The 12,016-nt window shown below is 44.8% G+C and overlaps 1 protein-coding gene across 5 annotated transcripts in view; it reads right to left on the reverse strand.

Annotated features, from left to right (window-relative positions):
* LOC143768640 (cell adhesion molecule CEACAM1-like) overlaps positions 1 to 11,321 on the reverse strand; it is a 114,780-nt gene extending 103,459 nt beyond the window's left edge. For all 5 annotated transcript variants that reach the window (XM_077257286.1, XM_077257285.1, XM_077257284.1 and 2 more), the window contains exons 1-2: positions 11,248 to 11,321; positions 9,703 to 10,062 (exon numbers count right to left, since the gene is read on the reverse strand). In XM_077257286.1, coding sequence (XP_077113401.1) covers positions 9,703 to 10,062; positions 11,248 to 11,269 — 382 coding nt within the window. In that variant the 5' untranslated portion in view covers positions 11,270 to 11,321. The remainder of the gene's footprint in view (positions 1 to 9,702; positions 10,063 to 11,247) is intronic.
* Between the last annotated feature and the right edge of the window lie 695 nt (positions 11,322 to 12,016).

A 12,016-nucleotide genomic window follows, 5' to 3' on the forward strand; every position in this document is an offset into this window, starting at 1 on the left:
GCCAATATTGCTTGGGGACAGAGGATAGATCTGTGGGTACCTCAGTAGTAGCAACCAGAACACATTCCCTCTGACATCTACCCCCACAAGATTCAACCCATACCAAAATTCTGCCTGTGGACCACTCAATATGAGGAGAGTGGTACCGTAGCCAAGGTATCCCTAACAGGACCTCATCAATTCCCTCAGGAATGCTGAGCAGAGATATAATTTCCTGATGGGATGGCAACATGGACAGAGAAAATGGGATGGTCTGGTGTGTTATCTGTGAGGGCAGTGTCGACCCATTTACCACTCGTACGGTTGAGCTAACATTACCATGGAAATTGCGTGATGTTGGGCAAAGGCAGAAGACTTAAAATTGCCCTCCGCCCCAGAATCCACTCAGAGCTCTACCGAGTGGGTAAATGAGCCTATAGTAATTGTCCCCTTAAAGGACAATTTGGAGGCAAACATTGCTGTGCCTAGTGTACCTCCACCTACTACCACTAGACGCTGACGTTTCCTCGACCACTGGGGACATCTGGTGGCAAGATGTCCTGACTGGTGGCAAACATGACAAACCTGGAGTGCATGAGTGTTCCGGGACTTAGATCCCGCTTGTGACACTACCATGGCCTCATGTGACTCGGGGGCCTGGACTTGAGATTCCAAAGGTTTGGCGAAGGTGGGAGCCAGCCAAAACCTCTGCCTACACTGGGCTCGCTCTAACCTCTGCTCGTGAAAATGGAGGTCAATACGAGTGGACACAGCTATTAACTTCTCCAGTGTGGTGGGAATCTCCCTAGTGGCCAGCGCATCCTTCACGTGGTCAGCCAGCCCCCTCCAAAATATCGGAATAAGGGCTTTATCCGGCCACTCCAGCTCAGATGCTAGGGTGCGAAAGTGGATGGCAAAATGGCTGACAGTTGAAGCGCCGTATCATGGGTGACATGAGGTCCTAAAAAGACCTGTTTCAGAGTGCACAGGAACAACAAAGCACTCTGCACCACATTATTGCCACGTTCCCACAGCGGCGAAACCCACTCTAACGCCCTGTTCGACAGGAGAGACAAAATAAATCCCACCTTAGCCCACTCTGTGGGGAAACGTGTGGCCAGAAGCTCGAGATGTATAGAGCACTGGGTCACAAAACCCCAACAAGACTTACTATCAGCAGAAAAATTTTCTGGCAGCGGGAGGCGAGATAGAGTCGGAACAGGGGTGGCAGTGGACAAGGTTGCTGCAGCCATGCTACCAGCCTGAACAGCAACTGCGGTTACATCCACAGCTGAGGTTGTGCGCTCGAGAGCCGCCAACCTGCCCTCCAGCTGCTGGATGTACTACATGGATTGCTGTGTGTCCACCATTGCTAGCCAGACCCCGGCTCTAGTATTATGTTAGAACTGGCGGAACGTATATTTAAATATTATTATTGGTGCGTTCGCAGCCTGGGTTCCACCGTGCATGAGACCAACCTGCTGCTAGGAAATGGTGGCACAATATGGCGAACTCTGTTACTTCACAGAGTCGAAAAGATAGGAAAACGCTGTGCCCTGTTAGCGTCATAGGGGAACACAGCTGCCTAAGGCTTCTTTCACACCTCCGTTTATCTTGCACCGTCACAATGCATCATTTTGTGAAAAAAACGCATCCTGCAAAGTTGACCGCAGGATGCGTTTTTTTCACGTAGACTTGTATTACCGACACATCACGACATATGGACCCACGTTCCATACGTCGTGCACTGGATGCGTCGGTATTTGGCGGGCCGTCGTTGCAAAAAAACGTTCAAGGGAACGTTTTTTCGTACGTCCTCTCCTGCATTTTTTGATGCGCATGCCCGGCTGGAACTCCAACCCCTCCTCCCTGGGACTTTACGATGAGCAGTGGACGCATTGAAACACTGCGACCGCTGCTCATATCACTCAAAATTTCATAAGCTTCCGTCGGTACGTCGCGCCGATGCCTGGTGATGGCCGAGTACCGACGGAAGTGTGAAAGAAGCCTAACCGAGCAAAAGCAATCAGTGGTCAGGAAGTAGCAAACACACAAACACCTCCTCTCCGGTGGAGCCGGAATTCTAATGGCTTTACGCCAGCCCTGAATTCACCATACAAACTCCTCACCAGAGGTGCCGGTATTCTAGTGGCTTATTTCAGCCGGACCCTGACCACAAACAGACAAGAACACTGAGTAGCTAAAGCTCATAACATAAGCTGATACTAGTGCATGGCCATGCGGCCATGTGAACCTTTTATAGCTGCAGCAACTTCAGGACCTTCCTAGAGGACCAATGGGAGATGCTACAGTACCTGAGCAACTTCAGGACCTTCCTAGAGGACCAATGGGAGCTGCCACAGTACCTGAGCATGTGACCCCCGACCTCCAATGAGAGGTCTTACCCCGGGCATGCTCAGAAGGGGAAAAGCAGGACTTAGTCCCAGAGACGTCTGCTCACCGCTGACCAGTACTGGCTACAATGGCTGAGCCTGGAAAGGCAGCAATAACCATCCGCACAGTATCAGGCTGAGCCAGACGCTGGGACTGACGTCTCCACTGAGCAGGCTCCACTGTGGCTGGAGAAGAATGGGAGACCGCAGCGGAGATGGTTCGAGATTTCCCCTGTGCAGAGGTGGGAACTTGACCCCTAACACACACATTGCAAAGATTGAGTCAGCTTCATAACTTTTTTTGTCTGGTTTCAGGTGTCATATTGCCCACACCTGTTACTTGCCACAGGTGAGTTTGAACGAGCATCACATGCTTTTAACAAAGTTGTTTACCCACAGTTTTGGAAGGGTGCCAACTATTTTGTCTGGCCCATTTTTGAGCATTTTGTGTGAAATTATTTTCAATTTGCCTTTTTTCCTCTGTTTTCTGTTTTTATTTTTTGTAAGTTGTTCTAATACACACAAAGGAAATAAACATGTGTATAGCAAAACATGTGTGATTGCTATATTTTTCTGGGAGAAATACTTCATTTTCTGGAACAATTTCATGGGTGCCAACACTTTCGGCCATAACTACATAGCAGTGCATCAGCACTGCTGCATATAATGAAAAGGAAGATCCCCTATAAACGCCAGCTACAGATTGGCTTTCAAAGGAGTATCATAATGAAAAGCATTGGGGTAATCAGCAGACCCGTGCTGTTATGGCAACCCATCAGCGCCCTGCGATCATGTAATGGGTATGCTGTTGGACCGGTGGAAAGATGCCCCCTTGTCAATGCGTGTTAGATGCCACTGACAGAGATTGACAGCAGCATTCAAGCAGCATTCAACAGGTTAACAGCTGCAGACAGAGCTTCACCTTACCCAAGGCTTTTAAAAGCACATGATGGCTGATTAAATCAGCCATCATGTTCCGGGAAAGATGTGAACTTGACATTCGAGCCCCCATCAAAGGACAGAGACACAACCAAAGGACTGGAATATGATCTTTCATATAACTGGTCACAAATGGGTTAAAGTTATCCTGTCATCTTCAAAAACTAAATTTATCTGCAGATATAGTAGTAATGTGGAGTTAAATAGTGTTTTAAAATCCTGCTTGGCTGCATTATTGGATCAGCAGTTACAGGGGGAAAATGAAGTTATATCCTCCCTGCAGCTGGTCTCTTCTAGTCATCAGTGTGGAGCCAGTTTGGTGACAGTCACTGCTCACTACACTGTAATGACTCCAAGCATATTGTTTAACGGCCTGTACTGCACATATTCCACAATGTCACCTATGAGTCGCTACATTTTTATAGTTTTAGTTACTTTTCCTGATATGCTTGTTATTGATAAAACTTGTATTATCCTTGAGACCATTGAGCATTTTTTCTTGGAGTTGTGTTGTGTCTAGTGATGAGCGAATATATGTAGCGCCCCAGAGTCCAGGTCGTTGCAGTAATATTGTTCTTCCACAAGGGGGAGCGATATTACATCTGAAGGCAATAAAGCAGATCTTCTGTCCAGGTATAACAACCACACAACACACTTCACACTCCAGCCACCAGGGGGAGCAAAGGTTCTATCCACTAGGCCACTCCTCACAGTTAGGTAAAACTGGGGGTTGGAGGGAAAGTTAGGGAGTTTCTGGCTGGGGACCGAGGAGAGCGGTCTCCAGACCGAGCTGGCTGGAGTGAGTTCCAGTCAGATCCAGACTGTGGTCTGAGGGGGACGAGGGTCCATGGAGCTGCGCCTGCCCCACGTGCGGCAGCATCCAAGAAAGAGATATAAAAGAGAAGTGTATTGCAGTGAGTGAGAAACGAAGGCATAGCAACAAGTGCATACCAGAGAGGATAGTGGCTGAGAGAAGCGGCATCCTTGTGGTGCGCGATTCCGTAGCCGGAATACCGAGGGAGTAAGTGCTCTACGCCTTGGTTCAGAGACCGGCAGGGCAGGTGATTCCAAGTTGCCTGTCTGCCCTTTATACACAGGAGGCAAGGTGGCAACCTTAACCCCTTAATCTCATATGACGTACTATCCCGTCAAGGTGACCTGGGACTTAATTCCCAGTGACGGGATAGTACATCATATGCGATCGGCCGCGCTCACGGGGGAAGCGCGGCCGATCGCGACCGGGTGTCAGCTGACTATCGCAGCTGACATCCGGCACTATGTGCCAGGAGAAGTCACGGACCGCCCCCGGCACATTAACCCCCGGCACACCGCGATCAAACATGATCGCGGTGTACCGGCGGTACAGGGAAGCATCGGGCAGGAAAGGGGCTCCCTGCAGGCTTCCCTGAGACGATCGGTACAAGGTGATGTACTTACCTTGTACCGAGTGTCTCCTCCCTGCAGTCCGCGGATCCAAAATGGCCGCGAGGCTGCATCCGGGTCCTGCAGGGAGTACTTCCGGGTCTGGAGCTGGAGCAGGCTGCAGAGCAACCTGCTCCGATGAAAGTAAGATCGCCGATCTGACAAAGTGCTGTGCAAACTGTCAGATTGGCGATCTGTGATGTCCTCCCCCTGGGACAAAGTAAAAAAAAATAAATTTCCACATGTGTAAAAAAAAAAAATTCCTAAAGAAAACAAAAATATTCCCATAAATGCATTTCTATATCTAAAAAAAACAAACAATAAAAGTACACATATTTAGTATCACCGCGTCCGTAAGGACCCAACCTATAAAACTGTCCCACTAGTTAACCCCTTCAGTGAACGGCGTAAGAAAAAAAAAAAAAAACGAGCCAAAAAACAATGCTTTATTATCATACCACCAAACAAAAAGTGGAATAACACGCGATCAAAAAGACAGATATAAATAACCATGGTACCGCTGAAAACGACATCTTGTCCCGCAAAAAACGAGCCACCATACAGCATCATAAGCAAAAAATAAAAAAGTTATCGTCCTCAGAATAAAGCGATGCCAAAATAATTATTTTTTCTATAAAATAGCTTTTATTGTATAAAAGCGCCAAAACATAAAAAAATGATATAAATGAGGTATCGCTGTAATCGTACTGACCCAAAGAATAAAACTGCTTTATCAATTTTACCAAACGTGGAACGGTATAAACGCCTCCCCCAAAAGAAATTCATGAATAGCTGGTTTTTGGTCATTCTGCCTCACAAAAATCGGAATAAAAATTGATCAAAAACTGTCACGTGTCCGAAAATGTTACCAATAAAAACGTCAACTCGTCCCGCAAAAAACGAGACCTCACATGACTCTGTGGACCAAAATATGGAAAAATTATAGGTCCCAAAATGTGGGGACGCAAAAACTTTTTTGCTATAAAAAGCGTCTTTTAGTGTGTGACAGCTGCCAACAATAAAATTCCGATATAAAAAAGGCTATAAAAGTAAATCAAACCTCTCTTCATCACCCCCTTAGTTAGGGAAAAATAATAAAATTAAAAAAATGTATTTATTTCCATTAGGGCTAGGGTTAGGGTTAGGGCTAGGGTTAGGGCTAGGGCTAGGGTTAGGGTTAGGGCTAGGGTTAGGGTTAGGGCTAGGGTTAGGGCTAGGGTTAGGGCTAGGGTTAGGGTTGGAGCTAAAGTTAGGGTTAGGGTTGGGGCTAAAGTTAGGGTTAGGGTTGGGGCTAAAGTTAGGGTTAGGGTTGCGGCTAAAGTTAGGGTTAGGGTTGGGTCTAAAGTTAGGGTTAGGGTTTGGATTACATTTACGGTTGGGATTAGGGTTGGGATTAGAATTAGGGGTGTGTCAAGGTTAGGGGTGTGGTTAGGGTTACCGTTGGGATTAGGGTTAGGGGTGTGTTTGGATTAGGGTTTCAGGTAGAATTGGGGAGTTTCCACTGTTCAGGCACATCAGGGACTCTCTAAACGCGACATGGCGTCCGATCTCAATTCCAGCCAATTCTGCGTTGAAAAAGTAAAACAGTGCTCCTTCCCTTCCGAGCTCTCCCGTGCGCCCAAACAGGGGTTTACCCCAACATATGTGGTATCAGCGTACTCGTGACAAATTGGACAACAACTTTTGTGGTCCAAGTTCTCTTGTTATCCTTGGTAAAATAAAAATTTGGGGGGCTAAAAATCATTTTTGTGGGAAAAAAAAGGATTTTTTATTTTCACGGCTCTGCGTTGAAAACTGTAATGAAACACTTGGGGGTTCAAAGTTCTCACAACATATCTAGATAAGTTCCTTGGGAGGTCTAGTTTCCAATATGGGGTCACTTGTGGGGGGTTTCTACTGTTTGGGTACATCAGCGGCTCTGCAAATACAATGTGACGCCAGCAGACCAATCCATCTAAGTCTGCGTTCCAAATGGCGCTCCTTCCCTTCCGAGCTCTGCCATGCACCCAAACAGTGGTTCCCCCCCACATATGGGGTATCAGCGTACTCAGGACAAATTGGACAACAACTTTTGGGGTCCAATTTATCCTGTTACCCTTGTGAAAATACAAAACTGGGGGCTAAAAATCATTTTTGTGAAGAAAAAAATAATAATTTTTATTTTCACGGCTCTGCGTTATAAACTGTAGTGAAACACTTGGGGGTTCAAAGTTCTCACAACACATCTAGATAAGTTCATTGGGAGGTCTAGTTTCCAATATGGGGTCACTTGTTGGGGGTTTCTACTGTTTGTTTACATCAGGGGCTCTGCAAATGCAATGTGACGCCAGCAGACCAATCCATCTAAGTCTGCTTTCCAAATGGCGCTCCTTCCCTTCCGAGCTCTGCCATACGCCCAAACAGTGGTTCCCCCCCCCACATATGGGGTATCAGCGTACTCAGGACAAATTGGACAACAACTTTTGGGGTCCAATTTATCCTGTTACCCTTGTGAAAATACAAAACTGGGGGCTAAAAATCATTTTTGTGAAAAAAAAAAGAATTTTTATTTTCACGGCTCTGCGTTATAAACTGTAGTGAAACACTTGGGGGTTCAAAGCTCTCAAAACACATCTAGATAAGTTCCTTAGGGGGTCTGTTTTCCAAAATGGTGTCACTTGTGGGGGGTTTTAATGTTTAGGCATATCAGGGGCTCTCCAAACGCAACATGGCGTCCCATCTTAATTCCAGTCAATTTTGCATTGAAAAGTCAAATGGCGCTCCTTCCCTTCCGAGCTCTGCCATGCGCCCAAACAATGGTTTACACCCACATATGGGGTATCAGCATACTCAGGACAAATTGTACAACAACTTTTGGGGTCCATTTTCTCCTGTTACCCTTGGTAAAATAAAACAAATTGGAGCTGAAATAAATTTTGAGTGAAAAAAAGTTAAATGTTAATTTTTATTTAAACATTCCAAAAATTCCTGTGAAACACCTGAAGGGTTAATAAACTTCTTGAATGTGGTTTTGAGCACCTTGAGGGGTGCAGTTTTTAGAATGGTGTCACACTTGGGTATTTTCTATCACATAGACCCCTCAAAATGACTTCAAATGAGGTGTGGTCCCTAAAAAAAAATGGTGTTGTAAAAATGAGAAATTTCTGGTCAATATTTAACCCTTATAACTCCCTAACAAAAAAAAATGTTGGTTCCAAAATTGTGCTGATGTAAAGTAGACATGTGGGAAATGTTACTTATTAAATATTTTGCGTGACATATCTCTGTGATTTGAGGGCATAAAAATTCAAAGTTGGAAAATTGCGAAATTTTCAAAATTTTCGCCAAATTTCCATTTTTTTCACAGATAAATGCAAGTTATATCGAATAAATTTTACCACTGTCATGAAGTACAATATCTCATGAGAAAACATTGTCAGAATTGCCAAGATCCGTTGAAGCGTTTCAGAGTTATAACCTCATAAAGGGACAGTGGTCAGAATTGTAAAAATTGGCCCGGTCATTAACGTGCAAACCACCCTCGGGGCTTAAGGGGTTAAAGAGGCCGGGGCGTGCTAGAGTCCCTAACCAAAGTCTCAAGTCACCGGTCATACGTGTTTTGTTCTATCCGACCACTGGGAACAGTGAGAGGAGTAATAACAGTGAGGACCTTATTGGAGCTTATGCAAGTAAGGACCTACTGTGTTACTGTGCGCATAGGAAGGCTATTGCATTCCACCTGGATAAGGGGACTGGATTTGCCTTCAGACTGACGGGACTCTGCCTACCCTGTGGTCCGTACCCTGGACTGTGGACACTGAAGCCTTCAGTAAAGGTAAGGAGACTGCAACCTTGTGTCCTCGTTATTCACTGCGCCTCACACCATTCACCATCTACACTCTGGGAAGCCCTGGGGATACACTTCTCCTGTGGGAAGGTATACCATCAAGCTGCCATAACATCACCCCAGCGGACCCCTAAGCAGCGTCGGTCACTGTGACGGAATACCACAGGTAGTGTCACGAACATTTCCCCTTTAAAGACCTTTCCCATATATATAAACTCTTTTGCTGGACACCCCTGAGGGCCACGGACTGGGTCAGCCACCATGACATCCCCCAAACCGAAGGACCCGGTGCCGAGTACCTCATTGCCCTAACTTGGGGGCGATCCATATACTCGTTACTCGAGATTTCTCGAGCATGCTCGGGGGTCCTCCGAGTATTTTTCAGTGCTCGGAGATTTAGTGTTTCTTGCCGCAGCTGAATAATTTACATCTGTTAGCCAGCATAAGTACATGTTGGGATTCCCTAGCTAACAGATGTAACTCATTCAGCTGCGGCAAGAAAAACTAAATCTCCGAGCATTAAAAAATACTCAGAGGACCCCCGAGCATGCTCGAGAAATCTCTAGTAACGAGTATATTCGCTCATCACTAGTAGTAACCTTATTCTCATTCCTCTTGAATATGTATGAACAAGAGCTCGCCTAGCTGGAAACTTTTTTTAATTTTTTAATAACAAGGGCTAAATTAATTTTACCTATCTCTCTACAGCTGCAGTATAGTGAGCTGCAAAATTAAACACTGTAAGGACACACAATTATTTACCAGGGGAATAGAAACACTCTTTGGCGCCGTCGCTATAATCCATCCCTGTCAGTCACAACTGTTGTTTTCCCCTCAGCACTTTTACTTTCACCTTCACATTTCTCCATTATATGTATAGGGCCTAATTTCGGGGGCCCCAATCTCATGACGGGGCGACGCTAGCGAGAACTAACGTGCACATTATTCTGCTCCTGTGGGTGGAGAGGGGGCATGCCAAATTTCACCCAAATCGGGCTGTGGATTTGTATAGAGTGGGCTACTACAGATTTCACATTTCCCCATTATATGTATAGGACCTAACTTTGGGGGCCTCAATCTCATGAACGGGGGACGCAGTGTGAACATGTAACAGACGGAGAGAGAATAGAAAGTGATACTCACCATAGACGGTCAGGGTCACACCTACGTCCTTTGCTGATGTCACCGTCTGTACAGACACTATATAATTCCCTCCATCTGTGAAACGAAGATCTTTGATGTGTAATGATCCGTTATTGAAAACCGAGATTCGGTTATTGTACAGAGGTCCGTGAGCTAATATGGGAGGACTATTACCAGGATCATGTGTCAGGATCTGATTCTGAAGACTTTTATCTGGTCCTTTATACCAGGACACATGCTCAAGTTCCTCGGTAATCCCGGTAACGCTCAGGGTGACAGATCCATCAATAAGCAGATGCTGAGGGATCGTCCGAATACTGATCTGTCCACTGGTCACATTCATCATGAGGACAAGGAGAACTGAAAGAGAAAGTCTCATGAGTTGTAATTTTTACATTAACACAAAACTTTTGATAAAATTATAAACGATCATTATTAGCATAGCCATTTGCTGTGTACCCTGGACGTATACACATGACGTAGACACCTGATAGCAGCCCCTGATGAAGCCTCCGTATGACATATGACTCCGTCAACTGTGTGTCGTATAGTACATCTTTTTAACAGAAAGTCTCCGTGTTCATTTGACTATACTAAAAGAAAGGTACATTGACCAATACGCCCCTGAAGTTGAATAAAGCAACATCTTTGGCATCTATCAGGTCAATCTTGACCTTCGAGAACACATTTTCTGGGCATACATTAGGAGCAAAACAATCATTAATTTAGAATTTGTATATTTTCAAAACCTAAAGGTAAAAGGTCCCTCAAAGCTAAATTAATTGACAACTGTATATATTTTATCTGCTAGATTCCCATGTAATCAGGATTGAATTCATATGTACAATATGCATTAAGTGCTCAGGGTGTGACAGAGCACTTTCCAAGCCTCTGCAAGTTGTTTCCTCACCCATCGCCACCTTCTTTAACTTACCGTAATTCATAGCTCACTGCCTGTGTGACGTCAGGCACCAATTAACAGCAGGTAAGGTAAAATTTTGGACAATTGCAAGAGCAATGCATGAATGTGAAGAAAAGGGTAGATTCTTATGGTACCTATAGTGCTGGCAGAATACTGTTGAAGAGGAAATGTTAACTTAAAACAGTATAAATGGCAAGTTATGGAACAGGAGATTCAGGGTAGTTCCTGTACTAATTATACTGTTAAGTGCACCAAAAACAGATTTAGCATTTGGAAGTGAGGGCACCAAGATGCATAGAAAAGAGTGGCTTATGGAATAAAAATTATTTTCAAAAGGCCTCAGACTGGTATAAAAAATATAAGAAGTAATATATTTTCTCATCAATTCACTGTAACTAACGCTAACACTGTCTACTCTATTGCCCACACCTAAAATAACTGGCTGACATTTACACTTGTATCTTCTGTCTCATCGGCTGAACACAGAGCGCCATATCACCATGTATGGGGTTCTGTAGAAATGAAACTCAATTATTTATAGAAAAGATATGTAGCTAGTGGATGACAGTCACTTGCAAATTATCATTATATCAATAATATAATGGTGTGTGTATAATTCTTACCTGTTATTAGAAACCCCCTCATTGCAGATAATGGATTGTTGCGTGTTTCGCTTTCATTTCTTATATAGAATGAGGACGCTGCATGTGAGAAATAAAACCCAACCCCCTTTATCTTAAATGTGGTTACACAAAGTCATGTTGTTTTAACCATGTGAAAGCCTGAAAAATTAGTATATAGAATGGTGGAAATCTGAATAATTCAGGCTAAGAGTTTTGTTTTAGACATGGCATATTCCAAATATACAGGTGCATCTCACAAAATTAGAATATCATCAAAAAGTTAATTTATTTCAGTTCTTCAATACAAAAAGTGAAACTCATATTATATAGAGCCATTACACACAGAGTGATCTATTTCAATTGTTTATTTCTGTTAATGTTGATGATTATGGCTTACAGCCAATGAAAACCCAAAAGTCATTATCTCAGTAAATTAGAATACTTTATAACACCAGCTTGAAAACTGATTTTAACCCCTTAATCCCATATGACGTACTATCCCGTCGAGGTGGGGTGGGCCTTAATTCCCACCGACGGGATAGTACGTCATGGCGAAAGGCCGCGCTCATGGGGGGAGCGCGGCCGATCGCGGCCGGGTGTCAGCTGACATCCGGCACTATGTGCCAGGAGCGGTCACGGACCGCCCCCGGCACATTAACCCCCGGCACACTGCGATCAAACATGGTCGCAGTGTTCCGGCGGTATAGGGAAGCATCGCGCAGGGAGGGGGCTCCCTGCGGGCTTCCCTGAGACCCCCGGAGCAACACGA

The sequence above is a fragment of the Ranitomeya variabilis genome, chromosome 4, assembly GCF_051348905.1.
Source record: "Ranitomeya variabilis isolate aRanVar5 chromosome 4, aRanVar5.hap1, whole genome shotgun sequence".
Classification (NCBI taxonomy): Eukaryota; Metazoa; Chordata; class Amphibia; order Anura; family Dendrobatidae; genus Ranitomeya; species Ranitomeya variabilis.